At 38.3% G+C, this 25996-nt stretch overlaps 2 protein-coding genes across 2 annotated transcripts in view; both read right to left on the reverse strand.

Moving 5' to 3' along the window:
• Positions 1 to 136: 136 nt before the first annotated feature.
• Positions 137 to 15704, reverse strand: LOC308401043 (uncharacterized protein; the record flags this gene model as incomplete). Its single annotated transcript, XM_080889101.1, has 35 exons — positions 15585 to 15704; positions 13964 to 14052; positions 13465 to 13669; positions 13127 to 13240; positions 12654 to 12677; positions 12540 to 12566; positions 12389 to 12424; positions 12252 to 12281; positions 12102 to 12137; positions 11966 to 11995; positions 11820 to 11855; positions 11645 to 11671; positions 11515 to 11544; positions 11066 to 11154; positions 10810 to 10975; positions 10534 to 10675; positions 6515 to 6583; positions 6022 to 6113; positions 3862 to 3950; positions 3354 to 3558; positions 3035 to 3148; positions 2563 to 2586; positions 2449 to 2475; positions 2298 to 2333; positions 2161 to 2190; positions 2011 to 2046; positions 1874 to 1903; positions 1724 to 1759; positions 1588 to 1617; positions 1439 to 1474; positions 1252 to 1278; positions 1123 to 1152; positions 674 to 762; positions 418 to 583; positions 137 to 283 (listed from the first exon to the last, which is right to left on the reverse strand). The coding sequence occupies exons 1-35, from the start codon at positions 15624 to 15626 to the stop codon at positions 137 to 139; spliced, it is 2436 nt and encodes an 811-aa protein (XP_080745227.1). The 5' UTR covers positions 15627 to 15704.
• A 979-nt stretch (positions 15705 to 16683) lies between these two features.
• The window catches only part of ryr1b (ryanodine receptor 1b (skeletal)), a 63451-nt gene continuing 54138 nt past the window's right edge, over positions 16684 to 25996 (reverse strand). Inside the window, exons 89-106 of the mRNA XM_080889102.1 lie at positions 24196 to 24225; positions 23953 to 24034; positions 22551 to 23860; positions 22385 to 22467; positions 21889 to 22081; positions 21563 to 21649; positions 21059 to 21313; positions 20829 to 20959; positions 20390 to 20432; positions 20164 to 20297; positions 20016 to 20076; positions 19778 to 19924; positions 19541 to 19675; positions 19249 to 19405; positions 18939 to 19003; positions 18751 to 18851; positions 18522 to 18573; positions 16684 to 18391 (exon numbers count right to left, since the gene is read on the reverse strand). Coding sequence (XP_080745228.1) covers positions 18296 to 18391; positions 18522 to 18573; positions 18751 to 18851; positions 18939 to 19003; positions 19249 to 19405; positions 19541 to 19675; positions 19778 to 19924; positions 20016 to 20076; positions 20164 to 20297; positions 20390 to 20432; positions 20829 to 20959; positions 21059 to 21313; positions 21563 to 21649; positions 21889 to 22081; positions 22385 to 22467; positions 22551 to 23860; positions 23953 to 24034; positions 24196 to 24225 — 3162 coding nt within the window. The 3' untranslated portion in view covers positions 16684 to 18295. The remainder of the gene's footprint in view (positions 18392 to 18521; positions 18574 to 18750; positions 18852 to 18938; positions 19004 to 19248; positions 19406 to 19540; positions 19676 to 19777; positions 19925 to 20015; positions 20077 to 20163; positions 20298 to 20389; positions 20433 to 20828; positions 20960 to 21058; positions 21314 to 21562; positions 21650 to 21888; positions 22082 to 22384; positions 22468 to 22550; positions 23861 to 23952; positions 24035 to 24195; positions 24226 to 25996) is intronic.

Raw genomic sequence — 25996 nt, forward strand, 5'->3', positions numbered from 1 at the left:
GATATCTGATCTCAAAGCAGGTAAGAAACTGAGATAAGCAACTCTGTGGATGAGATATTTTTTTGAAATATGTTATTTAAAAAAATAACATTTTTTGAAAGATGCACAAAATTATTTATTTCTTTAATGGGTGGTATCAGAAGTGGATGTAGGAGATCTGCACATCGCCTTCTATCTCCAGCATGTCAATCTCATTGAAGGACTGCCAGCGATGGAAAAAGTCAAACAGGTGCTGCCCGTTCACAAACACCTTAAACCTCTGGTTCCCACAACGGATTGACATCTGAGGGACAGAGAGAAAACTTTTGAATGCTGACACACAAAGTTATCTAGAATTTGCCAAAATCACATTAAAATTTGCTTCTAAAATTCATCATAAGGACTTGATATTACGACTGCGTGACTGATGTTACTTACATCAAAGTACTGGCCCTCCATAAATGGATTCATGCTCATTTCTCTCTCCTCCTGGCCCCAGTTTCCTCCAATCATACTGTTTCTTACAACAATTCCTTCCCTGAATCTCGGATGGATGTGGAAAGCGACATCTCGAGATCTGCTCACCAAAAAGTTGATCCTTAATCTGAAACACACATCCATGAGCGTTAAACATTCATGTTAGCACTTTAGTACTGCACTAGAGATTTCGGCAAGTAGTCTTAAAATCACACACTTGTGTGCTCCATAGGGAACCATGCCTCTGATGACGATGGTCCTCTTAGGGAACATCCCTCCTGGGATGATGTTGGAGTAGGGCACAGGCTTAAAAACAAAATGAGATATCTTATATGAGTATTACAGTATTACACAGTAACACAGGTGGCCTCATAAGAGGTGTACGAAACAGTGATTGTCAAACTTTCTTTGTTATGCATCATTTCAGAAACCAACAAAAGTTCAAGCCTCACAACCCACATGCTTTTCTTAGTCATAATAATAGAAAAGGTAAAATTGAACATTTTCATTAAACAAAGTTCAGCATGTGAGCTTGTTTATGTTCTCTAAACAAATCATCTTCATTTGACTAAATTCACCTCATATTTTCAGATTTAATCTTTCAATATAATACCCGTGGAGTCAGTGACTGGACTGAAAGTTGAGTGTTATGCAAATTTTACTTACAGGGTTGTAGACTGGCTGCCCACTCATACCCTGATTAGTAGATAGAAAATATGAGTAGGTTTAGCAAATGTGAATATATATGAACTGTGTATAAAAAGAACGTGTCGATTTTTTGTGCATTGTTCTCACCGGCAGATTTGAGCCTGGAAAGGCGCCCTTAAATAATAATAACAACAGAAAGAAATAAAAATAAATAAATAAATAAAAATGAAAGACACAAAAAAAAGATAAAAGAAGGAAAATTTTAATTCATTCAGATTTTTGTCATAAAAATTCAGCTTGCACAGATTATTTAAGTTATAGCATAATTCGATACCCCCATTCCACCTCCCATGCATCCTGGATATCCATCCTGCAAGGAATCAATCAGAAATTTTAAAATTACTTTATTCTATTACATATGTGTGACCTGCATTTTATAATATAGCAAATGTAAATCTGAGGAATAAAAGTATTTTTTTTTACCCCCATGTCACCTCCTGGATATCCTCCTGGCTGAAATGTTCAAACATGTTTGTTTAATGATGTGTGTACTAGCATGTTATTTGAAAACTTACAGTGGCCTTGTCAAAAGCAAGTATACAATATTCAGTATACTTACTTCCATTCCTCTTCCCATGCCACCTGGGTAACCTCCCTGGAAGTCAAAAGAAACACAGTGCAGTTCAAATGTGCAGACTTCCTCTCACTACAGATCCAGTAATATTTAAAGAATCTGAATGTAAAACATGTTTCAGTAAAAGTAACATACCCCCATGCCACCTCCTGGATATCCTCCTGGCTGAAAAGTTCAAATATGTATGTTTTACCATTTGGGTACTAATGTGGCACTTGAAAAATTACAGTGATCTTATCAAAAGCAAATGTTCAGTTACTCAGTACACTTACTCCCATTCCTCCTCCCATGCCACCTGGGTAACCTCCCTGGATGTCAAAAGAAACACAGTGCAGTTCAAATGTGCAGACTTCCTCTCACTACAGATCCAGTAATATTTAAAGAAACTGAATGCAAAACATGCTTCAGCAAAAGTAACATACCCCCATGCCACCTTCTGGATATCCTCCTGGCTGAAAGGTTCAAATATGAATGTTGAATAATATGAATTCTAATGTGGCAATTGAAAAATTACAGTGATCTTATCAAAAGCAAATGTACAATTACTCAGTACACTTACTCCCATTCCTCCTCCCATGCCACCTGGGTAACCTCCCTGGATGTCAAAAGAAGCACGGTGCAGTTCAAATTAAATATATGCACACTTTATCTCACTACAGTAATATTTAAATAAACAGAATGCAAAACATGCTTCAGCAAAAGTAACATACCCCCATGCCACCTCCTGGATATCCTCCCTGTTGAAAAGCAGGGAATGACTGTAATCATGAAAAAGCTGTGGTAAATTAATTTGTATCATTTTGATATTACATATATATACTCACTCCCATTCCTCCTCCCATTCCACCCTAAAAAGATCAAATAGGGAAAAAATGAATTAAAAACAAAATCTTCACAAAGTAAGTGCTGTTGACCATAATAATGATTAAACACAGAAGATTGTGTTGTTTGAAATACAAGGAGAAATCTGGCATATTGATAGAAACATACATATTCATTCATTCATACAAACATATTTATTCATCTGCTAATTTCACATTTGTAAAGAGATGACTTTTAAACCCAGCAAAACATGAAAGAAAAGATTTTTCTGAATATGATGCAACACGTTCTTTTTTAATTATTCCCATTCCTTCATGATACCTATGCATGCCCTATTGGGCACATAAGCAGAAATCCTTAGCCAACAGCTGCCAGACTTGTTAAATCTAAACTTTTGATAATTTTGACTTAATTTATTTTTCCCAGCAAAGCCCGAAGCATCAAAGCGGAAGATTCACGGAGCTGAGGACTCACCCCAATAAAATTAATCATCTGGATGGAAACATCTCCTGCAATCTGCAGCCCACGAACTTGCTCCATAGGGATGCGGTGTTGAAAAGTATGGAAATCAATCCCATTTACTTTAATCTGCAACAGAATAATGTCATATTGGTGTTGCATTAAATCAATACAGAAGTAAAAGAAGCATAAGTGGTAATAATATAACTGACTGACTATAACTAATACCTTATAATTATATTATAGTGAGTATAAACCATTTATTGAGTCTTTACTTACAGGATAAAGTAAACGAGAAATGGTTTGCATTGTCTGTACAACAGTTTTACCTGACCTGATAGCCCTGAAAATTAACAATGATGACCATTTCAAAATGCTCTCCTTTTCGAAAAGGCATCCTGTGAATCTTCTCCTCTAATCCCCAGGATCCATTCTGACAGGTGTTGAAGACCACCTTGTCCCAGCCATCAAATCGAGGGTTGAAGTGTAGGGCAATGTCGCTGGATTCATATTCTCCGCAAATCAGGTTGATAAAGAACCTGCCAATGAAAAGAAAGAAAGAGAAAATAAAATTAATGCTGTCAGCGTTAATCTCGTTAAAATGATGTTCACTTCATAACTGCATTAAATCTCCGTTAACGAGTTACCGCGGATCGCCCGTGCCTGGGGCTGGATGGTTTCACCGCATTAGCGCGGTTAGCACGTTAACGCGTTGACGCTGTCCAGCCCCTTATAACTAATGATAACCACCTTGAGAATGGACAAAATATATTTAACAGCTATTAACTATAATAAATTTCTTGCAAAGTGTACAGTGTCACAAGTTTATGTCTTCTACTCACCTGGTGATGTGCTTAGGAATGGTCCCCTGGATATAGATGGACATCCCTTCCCTCAGCCCTCCATAAATAGGCCCTAGATAGGGTATGTTCTGTGCCATGGACAAAATATTAAATAACTATAACACAGCAACACTGTGTGTTGTATGCAAGTCTATGAAGTACACTTACAAATGTCAGTCATGTTATGATTAAATCAGCTAAATCAAATTACTTTGCAGTGCTTAATTACAGTACTCTAGTAAATATTAATCAGGCATTTCCAAACAATTTGGTTTGTACCAAATCTGTTGTTTTATTTGTTTCAGTGAAATCATTTTTGAAGCCAACAGAGGCTCAGCATTTCAATATTTAATACAAAAGCCTGGGCAGTATGGACAGCATTGTGAATCTATCTATGATAATAATAATAATGGATTGGATTTATATAGCGCTTTTCAAGGCACCCAAAGCGCTTTACAATGCCACTATTCATTCACTCTCGCATTCACACACTGGTGTTTATCTAATTTCGCAACAGTTCTTACTCTCCCAGTTTGGCCTCTCTCTGTGTGTTACTGGGCATGACAAAACACATTCAGTTCATACATTATATACACTGTCCACCGTAATGCTGGGACGAATACACAATTTTTGTATTTTTGACTGTATACACCACAGTGGACAAGTCTTAAATATGATCAGCCTGTCTCTGTTAAGATGCCATGTACAGAGGTCTTTAAGGTGGCCGTGATTAAACCATTACTTAAAAAGACATTACCTTACCTAGCATGTGTCCAAATCACAGACAAACAGTATCCCAAATTGTTCATTTTTAGTTCACAAACACTTCTTATAATGACTCCTGAAATGTTGGAGCTTTTAGCTCTTTATACAGTAAAGTTACAAGAGGATACAAATAATAATCGCCAGTTATCTGAAAGTTTATTGAAATAATCCCATTCGATAACACAAGAGAACAATAAATATATAATTTTCTGTTGTAACATATAAACTGAACGGTAATGTAATGACACTCACTTTTCACGTTTTCACTAAAAAAGCTAATTTCTTCCATGTCTAGTTGGTTCTAATTCGGGCGTAATCAATTGGATCCATTCTCCCTGCCCAGCAAATCCTCCCAGTGCAGGGGAAACAAATTCTGTTGGGCATATCTACCTTGGCACAACACTTGTCTCCACAAACGAGGGGCTTGAAATACCCAAGAAATCACAAATAAGTCTGCCATCTGAGAGCAAAGGGCTCTATTGGGTTTATATGGTACCTTGTAGGTGAGTAGAAGGATTTTAAATTGCTACTATCAGAGAAATATGGTCTCTCTTTCCAGTCCCTCTCAGCAACTAATATTTCCATACTGCTTAAATAAAAGCAAGGATTACTATTCATCTCTGATTCACTTTGAGCAACTGTTTCGCCTCGTCTATATCCACCTGTGCCTGTCCCTGAGCCTGGTTCTGCTGGAGGTTTATCCCTGTTAAAAAGAAGTTTATCCTTCCCAAGTGCTTGATCACAGAGGGCTATCTGATTGTTGAGGCCTGGCTGAGCGACAGCTGTCATGATTTGGCACTATAATAAATGCAACTGAATTGAATTTAGCTATATATCCAGACCTACACTTCATTATCTGACAGATTGTTAGTCTATCCTTCTACTAGTAACCGTGACCAGTACTATGGTCAAATAGAACTTTGTTTACTTATCCTGTTCTAAGCATTGTAACCTTTCCTAATCTCGTGCCTTCATTAATGTCCCCCACTTTAAATGTGTCATTCTTTGGGAACCACTGGAGAAAACTGAATAACTAAAATGAAGATCCAACTGAAAATACTAAGTCATTTTTGATTCCTCTGAACTGCTTTGTGGTGTCACTTTTTGGGTTTCTCCTTACAAAAACAGCCGACCTTCCATTGTGATATTATCTTAATTCTTTAACAAAGTATGTTCAGTGATTGCACTTTTGAGTTAATACATTTGCAAAATCCTGTAATGGTAATGAAACTATGAGAACCTAAGGACAATTTATTACATCTTCTCAGCATAAAATTCACACAGTGCCACAGGCTCAAATATTATTGTTATTAACAGAACAAAAACAATGACGCTTGTTTAAGACCTAATAGAAAAAACATATTTTTGTGGGTATCAGTGCGTGCAGATACTTACCGGGCTATAGATTGGCTGATAGCCAGGAGGAGAAACAAACATGGCTGCAGTCAGTAAGATGGGCGAGCAGAACAAAGTAGGAGAATAACTCCCTGTGATCAAGCACTAATACCACCCAGATGCCTTATTTTATACAAGCAGTGAGGGAGGAGTAGATCAGGGTACTACACCCAGCCCTGCATCACTGTGTTTGTTTTGGAAGAACCTGATTCAAATAACCTTTGCCCCAGCAGAGGAGTGGCACTTGAGTGAAAAAAAAAACCCCAGAGAATGCGTTTGTGTGCAGCTGTGCAAGGAAAAACCAAAATGATTGAGCAATGAGTATCCATTCTACAGGATGGTGATTCATTCTATTTTTCAAGTCTTCTTGGTAGACCTGATTAAATTCATACTCAATACATAACGTAAAATGCTTTTTTTATAGAGTGCTTTGTAGTTATGTGTGCAAAAAGTCTTTTTAAATAAAGTAGAGATCTATGTAGGAAGAAATTACCTCTGCAGCCCAAAAGATCGTCCATCATTCGAGTCACTGCGCTGTGAGCTCGAAAAAGCCCTTGAGGATCTGCCAGACCCACAAGATCCAGATGAGATTCTATACGTGAACATGGACGAGTCCTCCATGGAGCTTGGAGCCGTTGGTGGTCGTGACCCCACTGGACGCTCATCCCCTCTCTGCTTGAAAGGCCTGGAGTCTGTGACCACAGTGGAGGTCCACCACCCCAACCATTATGTCCTCTGTCCACAGCACGAAACCAACCGAACCCTTTCTGACTCCATGGAGAGCCTGGACATGCCAGTATCATTCTCCACAGCCACATTGCCTCTACAGTCATCATGCCACTCCACTCCCAATCGCACTCCAACTGTTGAGCTGCTCGAGGACAGGAATGGATCCAAGAAAATGCCCTGGCAGTGACAGACTCACTCTTAAAAATGACAAGACTGGTCACTGCCAAAGTGTGCTATCCCAGTACAAGTACAAAGAACATAATCCAGCCCGTCGCTGATTCCTTCTAACAGCAAGAAGAAACCTTATGTGGCTCTCTATATATAGTTTGCGCAGACGTACTCATAAACAAGCAGCCAAATTCATTCCAAGGACATAAAGAACTGATATTTTATTTTCAACCCCTTTCTTATAAAATGACGGGTTGAAAAAACGCCTTATAAGCCAACCTTGTCTTATGAAGTTTTATTACACTATCCAGAGCCAAGTGAGTGTAAAATTACATTTGCTGTAGCAGTTGGGGACACTCTTATCAATAAGAGGGTGAAGAGGTCTAGATTCCATGCTACATGCCCACACACACTGCAGCAGAATCAGAGAAATTAATTCCTAACAAACACACCATTTCTGTTCAACCACCTGAATGCAAAAGAGTAATTAAGCTAAAAAAAAAAAAAAACTCTTCGTAAAAACAGCTCAGACACTGCCAGACTAAACCCGAAAGCTTGAACTTTACAGTGAGTCAGCACTTGTATGGAGGACCTGTCACACCCAAGGAAACAATTATATAAGAATAAACTTCATCCATTCTTGGAAGAAAGAAGCAGCAGAGCCTGTTTTACACAAAGTGAATTATCTGATCAGAAAACTTGTTGTTTTTAAGGCTATGTTAATACGTACAATAAGAAAGTTTATGAAGAGGTTAAGAATGCCTAGCTTGGTTGCCTTAACTTGACCCTATTTTTCGTTAACCTTAAAATTGTCAGAAGTGTCAAAACACGAACTTCATGGAGGAGGTTGTGCATCTGTTGGCTTTCCATCTAAAGACGTATTCCCAATATACATCTTTAAAAATAAATAAATAAATTGCAGTTCAAGTACACTGAGCGAGTCATAGTGTTAAGAAAGCAAGTCTTTCCTCACTGACAGTTGTTACATGTGCATGTCCTGATTCATGTAATGTATACATCTTTGCTATAACTTAGGAGTCTGAGGATTTTCTACAGGGACAGCGTTTGGCACTGTACATAACAGAATCCAAGAGAAAGACACAACAGTATGCACTTATTTTCTAGGTATTTACTTTAGTTTATCATTTTGTCATTGGAATGGCCTTGACAATAATCTGTAACCCACATAAAATGATCTCCCTGTGTCCGCTTCTAGGCATGTGTAGTCGTGTGCTTGGGGGTGGAAAAGAGTGCTGTGCTGCAGTGTTTTGTTTGCTGAGACACTGAAGTTTTTAAGTTGGAAAAAGTACTAGATATAAGTTTGCGACAAATTCTGCTGCACATAAGTTCGCTGGTTATCAGCGATGTTCCATATTGAAAATAGTGGCAGTGAGTAAATAGTCGGATGCTACAGTTTTCCAGTGACTTTATAGAGCACTGTGTGGAGCTAAACTGTTAGCCTTGTTAAGTCTAATTTGTTATCAACTGCCTGAAAGTTCATCTCATTCTGCTTCCAGGAGTGAGGTAACACTTAAAGTACAACTTATGTTTATTTGTATTCACGTTGAGACATCATATTACTGTCATTAAAGAGTAAAAAACGTGCCCTGTTATGTCATTTAGAGCCCCACATGTTTGAGTAGCTCAAATGTGCTGTTAGCATGTTAGCACAGCGATGCTGTGAACTGATGAGCTATTGTCTTGATGTGAGGTTTTTACTCAGGGTTTTTTCGTCCAGTCCAGAGCAGAAATGTTTTTGTTAAGAAACTGGTTGTTGTTGTTGTTTTTTTCCACAATTTTAATTATGAGCTAGATATATTTCTACTAATGAAATTAGTTTGCTTCAGTAACAGGGATGAGTCAGTCAACGAGTCAGTTGGGCTTGTGAATCATGATTCACGAGTCAGTAAAGTGATTCTCGAGTATTGAACGATTCGTTCATGATTCGCACATCACTATGAGAGCATGATGCACTGAGATCGGTGAGCACATATTGTGTATGCCTCAGTTAATTTTTGTCTGTTTGTTCAAATCAAAAGTTATTTGAACAACTTATTGTTGTATAACTGAATTCATCTGAATTATTTTGATTAATAATTGTTGCATATGCAATAACTTTATATAATTTGCTTGGTAAGTTTTAATGTTTTCCTATTGTTTTTGGAAAAGTGCTTATTTTGCAATTTACAAAAAAATGTTTTGACAATACATTGCGGTAATGGATAGGTTGTATAAGAGAAGTGGGGTTTTTTTTTTTTGCAAATTTGAGTATTTTAATTGCAAATTGATGTCTAATATGATCTCAACACAAGCCTAAGTTGTGGATTATAGCTAGAACAGCATAATTAGTATTTGAATTCCTCTTCTGAGACCGAGATTTCCTTCTTTTCCACCTGATGATCTGCTGCACCTTGCGGTGTGGTAGGCCTGTATCACTCACACTTTCACACTCAGGTGGTTATATGAAAGACCACTGACTGAAATTTTCTCATCCCTAATTTCTTTCGCACCCTGGGAATTTTTGGACTATACCCCTTGGACAAGTTTTATTTAGGACTCTGAATAATAAGCTGCCGTGTAGAACATTTTCCACATGTGAATGGTGTGTAAGATCTTCATTAGAATGGACATTGAATTTGAGTCATCTGTTTTCTGTAAAAGTTAAGGAGTCAGTTACCAGGGTGCACCCAACATTGAGAGCTAAAAGCTAACACTTGGCCAGGGTGCTATATTAGTAGTTTTGTGTGGTTTTACTTTTCTTTAATTTTTTGTAATTTTCTTTTCCACAATTCTGTAAAGTGCCTTAACCCTGTGGTTGTCAGAACTTATGGTTTGGTTCACTAAAGCAGACTGGTTCTTTCCAGTCACGTTCCTGTCTGTGTCTCATTTAAACACACCCCCGTGCTCCTATAGTTGAACCTATTGGCCCATTAATATAAACTATTCAGACTTGGTGGTCCATCTGCATCTAAAGGACAAAGGTCACTCTTTCGAGGATGCCAATGTTCACATTTTGGTCAGATGGTTTGAAAGAGGAGTAAAAGAAGCCATTTACGTCCACTGTGAGCGACCATCTTTGAACAGAGGCAGTGGTTTACGACACCAACTGTCTGCCATCTATAATCCAGTTTTGAGATCCCTTCCCAGATGCCTTAATGCCCACTCACATCCTGGGCCATCTGACCTCAGGAAATCACATGATAGGGTGGGGCCAGGTTTTACAATGAGCTCACCTGAAACCTTGGCTGATTGTGATCCACACCCATTTTCACACCTTGGCTCATGTGATTAGGTAGAGGATCATTAGGGGGTCCATTGTCCCTCTCGGTGGGTTACTCCCACAGAGCTTAAATCTGGGACTCTCCACCATTTGACTTTGAACTGAAGAAGCTTTGCATAAGAAATAAATCAATTAATTCATGAATCATTAATGATTTATTAATTCAGTTAACTGGTATAAACAATACAGCAGATACTGAGGTGACATTTGATCTTATTGAGATATCTGATCTCAAAGCAGGTAAGAAACTGAGATAAGCAACTCTGTGGGTGACATAGTTTTGAAAGTTGCACAAAATTATTTATTTTTTGGGGAGGGGGAGGGGGGGTATCAGAAATGGATGTAGGAGATCTGCACATCGCCTTCTATGTCCAGCATGTCGATCTCATTGAAGGACTGCCAGCGATGGGAAAAGTCAAACAGGTGCTGCCCGTTCACAAACACCTTAAACCTCTGGTTTCCACAACGGATTGACATCTGAGGGACAGAGAGAAAACTTTTGAATGCTGACACAGAAAGTTTTCTAGAATTTGCCAAAATCACATTAAAATTTGCTTCTAAAATTCATCATAAGGACTTGATATTACGACTGCGTGACTGATGTTACTTACATCAAAGTACTGGCCCTCCATAAATGGATTCATGCTCATTTCTCTCTCCTCCTGGCCCCAGTTTCCTCCAATCATACTGTTTCTTACAACAATTCCTTCCCTCACTCTGGGATTCATGTGGAAAGCAATGTCTCGAGATCTGCTCACCAAAAAGTTGATCCTTAATCTGAAACACACATCCATGAGCGTTAAACATTCATGTTAGCACTTTAGTACTGCACTAGAGATTTCGGCAAGTAGTCTTAAAATCACACACTTGTGTGCTCCATAGGGAACCATGCCTCTGATGATGATGGTCCTCTTAGGGAACATCCCTCCTGGGATGATGTTGGAGTAGGGCACAGGCTTAAAAACAAAATGAGATATCTTATATGAATATTACAGTATTACACAGTAACACAGGTGGCCTAATAAGAGGTGTACAAAACAGTGATTGTCAAACTTTCTTTGTTATGCATCATTTCAGAAACCAACAAAAGTTCAAGCTTCACAACCCACATGCTTTTCTTAGTCATAATAATAGAAAAGGTAAAATTGAACATTTTCATTAAACAAAGTTCAGCATGTGAGCTTGTTTATGTTCTCTAAACAAATCATCTTCATTTGACTAAATTCACCTCATATTTTCAGATTTAATCTTTCAATATAATACCCGTGGAGTCAGTGACTGGACTGAAAGTTGAGTGTTATGCAAATTTTACTTACAGGGTTGTAGACTGGCTGCCCACTCATACCCTGATTAGTAGATAGAAAATATGAGTAGGTTTAGCAAATGTGAATATATATGAACTGTGTATAAAAAGAACGTGTCGATTTTTTTGTGCATTGTTCTCACCGGCAGATTTGAGCCTGGAAAGTTGCCCTTAAATAATAATAATAATGATATTAATAATAATAAAAAGAAATACAAAAACAAAATGAAAATGAAAGATAAATGAAACTTAAATTAAGATTTTTGTCATAAAAATTCAGCTTGCACAGATTATTTAAGTTATAACATAATTCAATACCCCCATTCCACCTCCCATGCCTCCTGGATATCCATCCTGCAAGGAATCAATCAGAAATTTTAAAATTACTTTATTCTGTTACATATGTGTGACCTGCATTTTATAATATAGCAAATGTAAATCTGAGGAATAAAAGTATTTTTTACCCCCATGTCACCTCCTGGATATCCTCCTGGCTGAAATGTTCAAATATGTATGTTTAATGATGTGTGTACTAGCATGTTATTTGAAAACTTACAGTGGCCTTGTCAAAAGAAAATATACAATATTCAGTACACTTACTCCCATTCCTCCTCCCATTCCACCTGGGTAACCTCCCTGGATGTCAAAAGAAACACAGTGCAGTTCAAATGTGCAGACTTCCTCTCACTACAGATCCAGTAATATTTAAAGAATCTGAATGTAAAACATGTTTCAGTAAAAGTAACATACCCCCATGCCACCTCCTGGATATCCTCCTGGCTGAAAAGTTCAAATATGTATGTTTTACCATTTGCGTACTAATGTGGCACTTGAAAAATTACAGTGATCTTATCAAAAGCAAATGTTCAGTTACTCAGTACACTTACTCCCATTCCTCCTCCCATGCCACCTGGGTAACCTCCCTGGATGTCAAAAGAAGCACGGTGCAGTTCAAATTAAATATATGCACACTTTATCTCACTACAGTAATATTTAAATAAACAGAATGCAAATCACATCTGAGCAAAAGTAACATACCCCCATGCCACCTCCTGGATATCCTCCCTGTTGAAAAGCAGGTAATGACTGTAATCATGAAAAAGCTGTGGTAAATTAATTTGTATCATTTTGATATTACATATATATACTCACTCCCATTCCTCCTCCCATTCCACCCTAAAAAGATCAAATAGGGGGAAAAATGAATTAAAAACAAAATCTTCACAAAGTAAGTGCTGTTGACCATAATAATGATCAAACACAGAAGATTGTGTTGTTTGAAATACAAGGAGAAATCTGGCATATTGATAGAAACATACATATTCATTCATTCATACAAACATATTTATTCATCTGCTAATTTCACATTTGTAAAGAGATGACTTTTAAACCCAGCAAAACATGAAAAAAAAGATTTTTCTGAATATGATGCAACACGTTCTTTTTTAATTATTCCCATTCCTTCATGATACCTATGCATGCCCTATTGGGCACATAAGCAGAAATCCTTAGCCAACAGCTGCCAGACTTGTTAAATCTAAACTTTTGATAATTTTGACTTAATTTATTTTTCCCAGCAAAGCCCGAAGCATCAATGCGGAAGATTCACGGAGCTGAGGACTCACCCCAATAAAATTAATCGTCTGGATGGAAACATCTCCTGCAATCTGCAGCCCACGAACTTGCTCCATAGGGATGCGGTGTTGAAAAATATGGAAATCAATCCCATTTACTTTAATCTGCAACAGAATAATGTCATATTTGTGTTGGATTAAATCAATAAAAGAAGCATAAGTGGTAATAATATAACTGATCACATACTGACTATAATACCTTACAATTATATTATACTGAGAATAAACCATTTATTGAGTCTTCATTTACAGCTTTTACATGAATAGATTTTTACATTTTTACATACATAGAATTTGTTTTCATTGTCTGTACAACAGTTTGTCCTGACCTGGTAGCCCTGCAAAGTAACGATGATGACCATTTCAAAATGCTCTCCCTTTCGAAAAGGCATTTTGTGAATCTTGTCCTCTGACCCCCAGGATCCATTCTGACAGGTGTTGAAGACCACCTTGTCCCTGCCATCAAATCGAGGGTTGAAGTGTAGGGCAATGTCGCTGGATTCAGATTCTCCACAAATCAGGTTGATAAAGAACCTGCCAATGAAAAGAAAGAAAGAAAGAAAGCAGATAAGATTAGGAAACTGTAACTGTTGTAAAAAAGAAAAAGAAAAAAAAGAGCTTAATATGTTGACACAGTGAGGTATGTGCAGTTTTTACTCTGCCCGTTAATGGACTATGATCCTGAATCACTGCTGCCTCTTGGATATAAATGATAAATCATAGCTAAAGACAACCACCTTGGAAACAGACAAAACTGTTTAACAGTTATTGACTATAACAAATTTTCTGTAAAGTGTATAGGGTCACGAGTTTATGTCTTCCCCTCACCTGGTGATGTGCTTGGGAATGGTCCCCTGGATATAGATGGATGTTCCTTCCCTCAGCCCTCCATTAATAGGCCCTAGATAGGGTATGTCCTGTGCCAGGGACAAAATATTAAGTAACTGTAACACAGCAACACTGTGGAATGTACGCACTTCATAGTCCAAATGTCAGTCATATTATGATTAAATCAAGTTACAAATTACTTTGCAGTGATTAATTACAGTACTCTAGTGTTATTTTGAACAATCATAATATATTTGTATATATTATTAGTGTAGTTACTAGTTAAATGTCAAATTAGGATTTAATGTACAATAATATTTGATGCATGTAAAATATTAATCAGGCTTTTCTATTTGGTTTGTACCAAATCTGTAAATGTATTATTTGTTTCAATGAAGCCAAAAGAGGCCCAGCATTTCAATATTTATACAAAGGCCTGGGTAGTATGGACAGCATTGTGAATCTGTCTAGTGTTTATCTTATTTCACAACAGTTCTTACTCTCTCAGTTTGGCCTCTCTCTCTGTTACTGGGCATGGCAAAACACACACAGTCCATGTATTATATACACTGTCTTCCATAATTCTTTGGAAAAATACATAATTTTTGTATTTTTACCTCAGTATACACCACAGTGGACAAGTCTTAAATATGATTAATCAATCTATTAACAAGCCATGTTCAACAAAAGGGCTGAAACAGGTGACCCTGAACTCTCCCTTAGTTATGGTGCAATAGGCCTATTCTGCTGGGGACTTTCCATAATGCACTGCGCGTTTCTTTCTTTGTGTGTTTATGCACAACTTTGAATGTTATCGCTAGTCATTATTAATCTATGACTCACTTCCAGTTAATGTTCTGCCCTGTCTTTGTCCCCTCACCCATAAACAGTCATGGTGGATGGGTGCCCGAGCCTGGTTCTGCTGGAGGTTTATTCCTCTTAAAAGGGAGTTTTTCCTCCCCAAGTGCTTGATCACAGGGGGCTATCTGATTATTAGGGCCTGGCTGGGTCTTGAAGCGACAGCTGTCGTGATTTAGAACTATATAAATACAAATGAATTGAATTTAGCTGTATATCCTGACCTATACTTCCTTATGGGTCAGATTGTTTAGTCTATCCTTCTACTAAGAACCATGACCAGTACTATGGACAATTAGAACATTGTTTACTTACTCCTGTTCTAAGTGTTATAAACTTTCCTAATCTCATGCCTTCATTAATGTCCCTCACTTAAAACGTGTCATTTTTGGGAACCACTGGAAAAAACTGAATAACTAAAAAGAAGATCCAACTAAAAATACTAAGTCTTTGCTATCATTTTGTGGTGTCACTTTTTTGGTTTCTCCTTACAAAAACGGCCGACCTTCCATTGTGATATTATCTGAATTCTCTAACAAAGTATGTGATTGCACTTTTGAGTTAATACATTTGCAAAATCCTGTAATGGTAATGAAACTATGAGAACCTAAGGACAATTTATTACATCTTCTCAGCATAAAATTCAGACAGTGCCACAGGCTCAAATATTATTGTTATTAACAGAACAAAAACAATGACGCTTGTTTAAGACCTAATAGAAAAAAACATATTTTTGTGGGTATCAGTGCGTGCAGATACTTACCGGGCTATAGATTGGCTGATAGCCAGGAGGAGCAACAAACATGGCTGCAGTCAGTAAGATGGGCGAGCAGAACAAAACAGGAGAACTTCACCGAACACTAATACCACCCAGATGCCTTATTTTATACAAGCAGTGAGGGAGGGGTAGAACAGGGTACCACACCCAGCCCTGCATCACTGTGTTTACTTTGGAGTAACGTGATGCAAATAACCTTTGCCCCTGCCGAGGAGTGGCACTTGAAAGAAAAAGACTGAGAATGCATTTGTGTGCAGCTGTGCAAGGAAAAACCAAAATGATGAACCAATGAGTATCCATTCTACAGGGTGGTGATTCATTCTATGGTCCTCATTCTATTTATGGTAGATCTGATTAAATTCATACTCAATACATGATGTACAATGATGTTTGTTATAGTGCATTTTGTAGTTTGTGTGCAACAGAATTCTTTTGAAATAGAGCTGTATGTATGAATAAATTACCTCTGGTACACACAGAAACCTGATATCATAAAACAGAACCGTAGAGGTGTGTACTCTAAGTATGATTCATTAAATATCCAAACAAGGCTATCTGCTAAAGCCAAATAGAAGCACAAGTAATCCTTATCTCCCACTCAGGTAACCTCATAAATGTACGCATACATACTACATGGAGGCGTTAGCTTAATCCAGCAAGTGCTTTGTAAAGTAAACACACTGAATGGTTGTGTGGTTGAATGTAGACCCACACAAATTCATTCAAAGAACAAAACTGTCACAGTAATACATGGGTGTGTCCTGCTTAACTAAGGACTTTTCATATTTGGTTAAGTTAAAGTTTTTAAAGACACCATCAAACCTATAAAATCTTTCATCTAATAAAATGTAAACTCTAGCTTTTGCCACTTCAATGTGTAATTGCAAAATGAAAATCAGTGTTATCGCCCAAAAGAAATGCATGAAGACTGCCTGGCTCATCTTACTGGAGAACAACCTTGTGAGACCAAATATGAATGGAATTTGTAACTTCTAAATACAAGGTAACATGAAGAACAAATCTGGGGAGATGTACATCCAGAAACACACAGAAGCTTGCACGGAAATAAGGAGACATCTTCACATTCTCCTTAAAATAGTCTGTTTATTCTGTATTGAAACACAGGGTTCAGTCAGAGGACACTCAGTCAAGTGGAAAGTAGTGATCTCTATTCAGTTCCATAACATCAACTGCTTCTGATAGGGCTACAGCAGCAAATGCACACTTCAGAGTCATCAGCAACCAAAATACTGCTCTGTATTTGACATATAATAACATTAAATACAAGATGGAGAGTAAATGAGTTTTTATGTGTTCAGGAGGAGGCGTAGTGAGACAGAACGGTCTGAGATCAATGCATCAAATTTAAATTGAGAAAATAATTCACATGTTGAATTCCTAAAAATACCGATCATAAAAACCTAACTAGCAAAAACAAGAGCTAACTTTCTCTTCTGACTGCAAACTGGGCATATAAACCTGTGTAAGACCATTTCTCTTCACCACTGAGGATGTCACAAACAGGACACACGTGTCCAACAAAGTAGCAAGGGTCATTTAAATCCCTCAAAGCCCCAAATAAAAATAAATATATGTATCTATGGTTTAAGTAAAATATGTCTTTTCATCAAAAAGCGTCCAGGCAGCCTAGTCATTCCTCAGTTATACAGATGACGCTTTGGCCAAAGTGTATACGTTAGATACATTCATTACTTATTTTAATGCACTGACAAAAACTTATTTGTGCATAAAGTGTCATAAAACAGACTGTTGGCCAGAAATACAGACGGGCTAAAACGGTCGTCTTCAGAAGATCTGATCTGCATATAAAGAATAAATAACCTTGGCATCCTCTTATAGTGTATGTGTGTGTACATCATCGATATCTTATATGGCACGGAAACACCAGCAGAGATTGGGCACCACATACATTCAGGGATGCATTGTAAGACTTAAGAGTGCCAAGTAGGTTCGTCTGTACAGCTGATTCACACCGGTACATGCCATGTACTGATGTCAGTGTGTTTTTTTATTTTGGCAAGTCAGTTCAGAAGTTTCTATTCACGATTGCTTCTCCGAAGACAAGCTTTGAGAGAAAAAGAGTGAGAGGCGGCCAAATATCTTTACTGCCCTCTCAAGGATCTCAGAAAAATGACTGCGAGCTGCTTTTATTGCAGAAACACCAACAGTCAGACATGTAATACCAGTCAGCAGCAGCCATGTACAAAAAAAAATCCTAATTTTACAAATAATATAAATAAAATATCTCAAAGAAAAGTGTTGAAACTGAAAATCTAAACGAGATTGCTGAAGCAGTGGCTTTGCTATAGGCACTAAAACGTTTACAGCAGTAGCGACGAAAGAGCCCCATTTGAAAAGACACAACTGATATGCAAGGCAAACTATGTATATTTCACAAAAAGGCCATGTAGTGTAGTCATAGCAGAATAAAAAGGCCCCTGGCTTCTTGTATCTTCTTATGCCTCACGGTTATTACTCTCCCTTTCTTAAATAAGCTCCAACAACATTCTGCTGCAGGTGGTACAACAGTGCAGTCAAAGTGTGCATAGCTTTAACAGAGGAGAGAACTGTGCAGGCAAAGGACAAAACTAAGACATAGATATGTTTGATCTTAAAATTTCATATCTTCTCTCTCCTCTCTTTCTCCATTGAATGCAGAGTAAAGATTCATGACTTTATCCAAGCTGGTCCTCATACTGCTTCCTGAAGCAGTCTCCAGCAGGGAAGAAGTCCCAGCATCGTTCCTGGTACATCTTCCACACATATGACTCCTGAAAAATGGTACAACGTTGGTGAATGCCGACTTTCAAAATTAACAATTCCAAAAAATACTAAGGAGGCCTGCACCTTTGTTTTTGAAACATCAATATTTGTCTCAAATCAATCCCTATATTTACTCACCTGTCCTGTGTGTTCTGTTTCATCTTTATTGATTAAATACATCAAGAAGAACCTGAAACAGAAACACAAATGAGACTTGACAGAAGTCAAAATCATTAGCATTAAGGGGTTAAACATGATTTTCAGATTAATACAATTAGCACAAATATCTGCTGATTTTCTATTTTAAATAACAGAGTATTATGTTTAATGGCGTGAAAGTCACATCTGTGTTTGTAATGCCACTCACATGTAGTTGGCTAAGTTATGCTCTTCTAAAGTGTGTGTCTCAAAGCCGTGCGGCGTCGTATCAAAGTAGTCACTCCCTATTCCACAGATGAAACACTTTGTCTAAAGGGAGAAAGGAAACTTTATGATAAACAAAATCATGTCTAGTAGTTGAAAGAGAGATGTAGGTTGTTTAAAATTAAGCCTTACCTCCATGTCCTCTCTGACTTGCTCCTGCTGGTCTCTCAGCTCTCCAAATGCATCAATGATCAAACCTGAGAGACAGACAAATACTCTTTTTACCCTTTTCTAATTTTTGTAAAACAGAAATATCTTCTTCACTTGTGATACTGCACAAATAGCTAAATGCTACATTTTTCAGTGTTAAAACTGGCTGTAAATGCCATTTTCTGTTTAGACTTATGCTTACAGCCATTTGTATACAGTTTGCAGTGAAATTGCAGTGCCCTGTGTCATGATACGGTGGTTCAGTAAGCGTCCACAAATAACACAAAATTACCCTGGATGATAGCCAGCAGGATGACAATAACGAAGAAGAAGAATGTAATGTCAAAGACAACGCGGTAAAGCTCGTATTCATCACCAGCTGGGTCCTCAATTTCATCTCCTATGCCACCGCCAGCTCGCACACCAACGTACATGTGGAAGAGGTAACACTGCAGGAGGAGGTAAAGTCAGAGGTCAGTTTAGATAGCATAGTAAAGCCGACCTCCAAAAAATCATGCTGGGTGTGTCCTGAAGTGGGTTTTTTTGCTTTGTTGTTTTTTGTGGGGGGGTTGCCCTTCACTCACAGTCATCATGTCATCACACTTCATGTCCGGCTCATCCTCGTCTTCACTCATGTTGTAGAACTTGCGGAAGAAGTTAAAGGCCACCACAGTGTACAGGTACACCACCACGGCCAGCAAACCCACTGTCATCACCAGCTGCAGCGAAAGGAAGGAAAACAAAGGATCTAATGTAAAAAAACAAAAAAACAAAACAGGTCAACTGAAAGCCCGATTACGTATCTTTAGCAAAAGTGTAACCTGTTTGCCGTTGTGGGTGACGGAGGACAAAATCGTGCGCAGGGTTTTCACGCCCATTGCAATGTCAACAAGATGAGCAGCAAAGAAGAAGTTGTTGTAGTGCCCAAGCAGAGACATCAACATGTACCAAACCAGGTAGAGGAAAGTCTAAAAGATATTTAAAAAATGCATCAGGAAGACCGCATTCAAAGCAGATTCGCTTAATGTTTTAATTACATAAAAACTTTCTTTTACTCACATTATCAGTGAAGACCACACCATTCTTCCAGATCTGGTATTTGATGTCAATAGATGTTATCCTGCACAACAACAGACACATTTGCCCTTATGCCTTTTTTAAATATAACTCTGTAAATGATATTGATTCATGTAATGCGTGAGCTTACCAGCTGAACATTGAGGTGTCAGGTTCAGGCTTTTTTCCATGGCTCATGGCGCTGACATCAAGAGAAGCCAAGTCCATACCAAGCAGCTCCGCAATTCTCTCTCTGCCATAAATGTCCCCATATTTATCCAGAACCTGGAAATCACATACAGATGTTGAGTTGAACGTCGTACTTCAATATATAACTGCAAAAATGTGGCTGACAAAAAAAGACAAAAAAGTCTTACCTTTCTTTTCACAAACTTGTCCCAGTAATTGTTGGGGAAGGTTCTGCACAATGATAAAAACATTAGCTACAGTGTGCTCAGTTTATCTTATTTATTTGAAACTCTGGAGCCTCACACATTTCCTTTCCAGTTTTGCACAGATAAATATCTTCCTGACCTAAAACCCTGTTTGTTCTTTTTTTCTTTCCTTATTTTCTCATTGCCCAATCATCTTTCACTCTTTATCAGCTCATCATCTCTCCTTGCTCTCTGTCTTCTATCAGTGATACTGTGATTTTACTGCACAACCATCTCTAGTGTTTAAACAGGATGCTTTGAAAAAGAGAAAATACCCAGTGAGTGACAGTTCTCTGGGCAAGAGTGCCTTGTTGTACCAACCTGGTACTAGCAGGTTCTATGTAATAAAGTATCACGAATGATACTGAAACATGGGTCTTACGGAGTGTTGAGCACCAGTCTGTCCCACTGGCCCTTGATGTCATCGTCCTCAGGCTGCTCAGTGACATAGAGGCCATCGAACTCCAGCTTTCTGGCCAGTTCTTTCTCTCTTTTGAAGATAACCAGAGGGACCTTACAAAGGTGGAGATGGAGCAGATATACCGCATGAAACCTATGAAAACACACCCCTAAAACTTTTTTGGAGTAAAGAAAAGCAAATCTCTCACACACCTTCAGGCAGTTGTAGCCAATGATACAGAGGAAGGAGATGATGGTGTGAACAATACCAAAGAAAGCCATTGCTGGTTCCATGTAGCCAGTGCTCTCTTCCAAAAAGTAGTACAAAGGACCTTCTTCATCATCATCTTCCCCTCCGTCATCTAATCCTGATCCGTCTTCCTCAGTACCGGAGCCTTCAAAAATCCCAGAACCCTCAAAGAGACCAGAACCCTCAAACTCCTCCTCACCTGGAGGCGTGTCAGACACCTAGAAAGGTCATAAAAAACAGCAGTCCTCAGGGTCTTGGTAAAGCTTCTAAGAATATTTTTACTAAAAATCTGAAAGAAATATTTAAGACACGATCACAAATATTAGTTGGTGCTGATGTATAAATGTGAATATGCTTATTTTTATGCACGTAAGACTCCAGAACTAACAGATTCTAATAACTGAATTTGTAATGCACAGTGCTACGTCCCAGGTGTCATGACATCAAATTATTTAGTCAAAACAGACCTTGTAGAAGAGCAGGATGAAATTGAGAGCGAAGGCAATGAACAGGGCCAAGAAACGTAAATTGTAGAAGTTGCGAGAAAGGTAGTTCTGGAAAGAAATAAAGAAATTAGCAATAATGCTGTGATAAATGCCGATAAATGCACATGCTGATAAGGTGTCCTCCATGAGTTACTAATCACAAAAGTATACTAGGGGTCATTTTAAAAATGTTCTATGTATGAAACTAATCTCTAGTACACTAGCTGAACATATCAGACTCATTTTCTAGTACTCATCATGGCAGTTAAAATACATTCAACACCGTGCTGAGAGAAAAAGCTGCTCACCATGAATTTAATCCTCTGAACCTCCAGCTCATTCCACAGTTTAAAGCCCTCCTTATCAGATTTCTTGTCCTTCTTCACTTTGGTCTTCACACTTATCTCTTCTTGTTCCTCAGGCTCTTCCTCCTTTACCTCGGGTTCAGGCTCTGCCTTCTCTGCTTTCTCTGCTTTCTCTGTTTTCTCACCATTCTCGGTGCTTGGAAAGACACAAAGAAATTTAAGCTTGGGAAAACAAAAATAGCTTTAGACTTTTGGCACTGTTTAAAATGTGATTAAAAACTCAATACCTACAAGGGTGTACGCTATGTATGTGAACAGCTAACAAAACCGTGCAGAGTTACAACTGTTTTTTAATCAATAACATCCGGAAATTGTTTATAATTGCACACATGATAGTGAATTCAGTGAATTGAAAATATATCATGTTTAATCTCAAGGACACATTTTAAGCAGATCCTGCTTATTTTTGACATCAGACTACAACAGGCAAACGTCTTACTCTGCTTTCTCGGTCTCCTGAGGAGCCTCTTCTTCGTGTTCAACCTTTTCTTCATCTCCTTGTCCTCCTACTGCAGCAGCCAGCTGTTTTAATTAGTTTACAATTAATTAACCAGTTACTAAAGAGTGTACATATTAATAAACAACTATGAGAGAGAACAACCCACCAGTTTCCTCTTCAACAGTGGAGTGCCCTCTGGAGTCGGAGGTTCTTCTGGTGTTGTCTCTCCCATGTCTCCAAGTCCCCCAGGAGTATTAAAGCCAGGCAACCGTCCACCTTCTCTGTCCTCACCATCCTCTTCTTCCTCCTCTCCACCCACAGCATCTATGAGGTCTGCCACTCCATCTGCATCTTGGACTTCCCTAGCACCCGGTTCAGGCGGTAGGTCCCCATGAACTTCATCTTGGGTGGGATCAGGCATACTGGCCAGGATCTCTGTGACTGTTATCTTCTTGGCACCCTCTACTAAGCCTCCACCAAACAGTGCCTTCCATATTAGTGTGAAGAAACCCTTGCATATACTATAGACAAAAATCAGGATGCCCATCAAAACAGTGTAGACGAATGTAACCAGGCCGATAATCATGTCCTTTACCGTCATTTTTCGAAGTTTGCGGTATCGACGCCGGAGGTTACGGAAGGTGAACATGTTAAAGAAGTTAACCACGCTCTTCAGAAACTCTGCAAAGGCAGAAGCCGACTCCGGAGCTTCACCCTCACCATTTCCTTCATCTCCTTCTCCAGACTCTCCTTCATCTCCTCCACCTTCCTCTTCTTCTTCATCATCTTCTTCTTCTGCACCATCTCCCTCTGGCTCAGAGATAGATGCAGCAATGTTCATCTCAAAAATGGTGTCCTCACAGAAGTTCACAAACATCTCCATTTTCTCACTCTCGCCACCCTCGTTGACCACATCAAAGATGAACTGCCGCTTGGACTCTCTGACTTGAGGCATCTCCCACTGATTGCGGTTCTCCTCACTGATTTCAAAGTAAATGCGTTCGATTTTCCTGCTGGCTCCCATGATCTCGATACGGCCAAGGAAAGGGCGGAAATAGTTGAGCACGCTCTCTGCTTGTTCCAGGAAGTTCTGAAGGCGAGTGTCATGGGGTACATGCTCTGACAGGTTTGTGAGCAGAACAGCAATATTGAAACCGATGTCTTTTGCTGGCTCCTGGAAACGATCAGCAAACTCCTCAAAGTTGATCATTTCATTCTCATCAGCCTCTGAGCACGAGAGGAGGAACTGGATTTCAGATGGAGAGTATTGCTTCTGACTGTCCATGGCCTTGGAGAAGTCCTTCTTTGAAATAAGACCACGTGGATCAGTCACATAATCACGGAACGCATCAGATGCCACTATATCCTTGAGCTTGAGGAACATGTCGAAGAACTTAAGGATCATCTCCACATTGCTGGAGGACTCCACCAACATGTCAACCATTTGCCTGGCAATGGTACCATTCACCACATTGCCTGATAGCAGTACAAGCAGAGATGAGATAAGGACAATAGAATGTATCTGACAGAAAGAAGCAGACATGATCTGATAGTGAGGAGTAGCTTACCTTCAAGCAGTGACAGAAGCATCACTACCATGTCCTTCTGCAGATCTAAAAGCTCCTTCAAGAGACCAATTTGACTGGAGTCCTTCAATGGAGCCAAAACGTATATACCAGAACGCAAAGACACAGCAGAGAGACAAGCTTTTTAAAGGGTATTGACTAAAAAAAAGCCATTTTTTGTATACATTACAGTTTAAACTGAATATAATTTGCTTTTTTTTTTTAAACGTAAGTGAAAGGCACTACCTCAGAGTGTGATCTACTCCAAAAATGATCCTGGGGGTGCATTTTTGAATAAAGAATATGCATTTTTATATAATAAATTGTACACTGAATGTGATAGGATGTGAGACAGAAACACAGGAAAGGGGAAGGAAGAAAATGGCTCTTCTAACAGCCTTAATTTGAAAAAGAGACTGCAGGATGGACGACAGCCATATTTGCAGATGCTAATCTTATCACTCCTGAAGGCCTGCACCAGCTGATATGACAAACTTCAAATGTTTATCATAGGTCATAGTGGCTGTCAGGCTGGTGGAGATCTAGAGGAAAAGGATGTCATGCAAGCCAGCAAAAACTGCTTGCGAAATCAGAGTTGTACCGTTTTAAACAGCTTATCATCTACAGCAAATGAAACAGCTAAATGAAGAGAGACAATACAACACGTTAAGGCTTTAAGGAGTAAAGTGAAATGAATCCCTCAAAGAAGAAATAATTAATTCAATCACAATACATCCGGAGACACTTAACTTACAAAAGTGTAATTACAGTTTGGTGTGTAATAATCATCGAGGTCTAAATCTAGCACAACTAAGTGAATAACTGTAACTTTGGCTTCTTTAACAGTTGAGACCTAAAATCTATATCATTACAATAAACGCAAAGACAAAATATGAAGTGCTGCAGAGAAAATACACAAAGAGGCACATGTAGATGGTGCAGGCTATTAAGCAACTTATTAAAGAAAGTATTAAGCATGAGGGCTTTAAAAAAGCATGAGGGGCTTTAAATGAGATGGATTCGGTGTGAAAACACAGATTCTTACGCCGTTTCGCTGTCCAGGATCGGGGTGCATCTAACAGAGTTACACATGAAAATAAAACTGTTTTACATTAAATGTTTACTTTGTTTTTGGATTGTCTCAGCATGAATACTATCTAATGTTTTGTCAGGCAACAGCCTCCATTTCAATAACCAAGACAGCATATATTGTTCTGGAAGTTTTTTTGGCATAGAACTTCCGAACAAAACTTTTTTTAATGTATGTGTTTTGTTTTATCTAAACCTGCCTAAACAAAGTACTTGTACAGAATTAATTTTCAGGAGAGTCATATGACATAAAAAATGCCTTTTAATCAGTGGTGTCAGTAGCAATAAAACAGCCACACAAAATTAGGTTAGTAAACACTGCAGCTTCTTATAAACCAAAACAAATGAATGACAGTAGACATGTGTTATTGAAAGCAAACACCCAAAGCACAATCAAATAGCACTGGTAGTTTAACTTTATCATACAAAAATGTAAAGTAGGAAAATAGAAGTAATAGAAAGGAATAAGTGTATATTTTTTCAAGTTGTTTCTGCCAACTTTAATGAAGTTCATATTATTCGGGGAATTCTAATTCCACATTAGACTGAGTGAGAATAATTAGCTTTGCTAATGTAGTAGCCATCATTTCTGCAACTCTGAAAATGTTTTCATATTTCTCTGGGTGGAAATCTAAAATGTCAAACAAAGTTGTTGAATCGATGAACATAGCTAATAAACGTGTAGGTACAAGACAAATACTGTATGCATGAAGGAAGATGATCTTGCATTTCTAATTTAAATTTGGTTACAATCTAACTAAAACGTAAAGACAGTTAGACTTAATATATAGACAGATTACTTTACCAGGGACAAAATTTGCAAGGTTTAAATATCCTTTGATATTTATCAGACAGTTAAATATCAAAAGACTCATCAAAGTGGCAGAAACAATATGACTAAAAAGGGAGGAAACGGTTAAGATTTTTTCTAAAGTTAAACCTGAGAGTAATCAAACAA

This window comes from Rhamphochromis sp. 'chilingali', assembly GCF_963969265.1.
Source record: "Rhamphochromis sp. 'chilingali' genome assembly, chromosome: 8".
Classification (NCBI taxonomy): Eukaryota; Metazoa; Chordata; class Actinopteri; order Cichliformes; family Cichlidae; genus Rhamphochromis; species Rhamphochromis sp. 'chilingali'.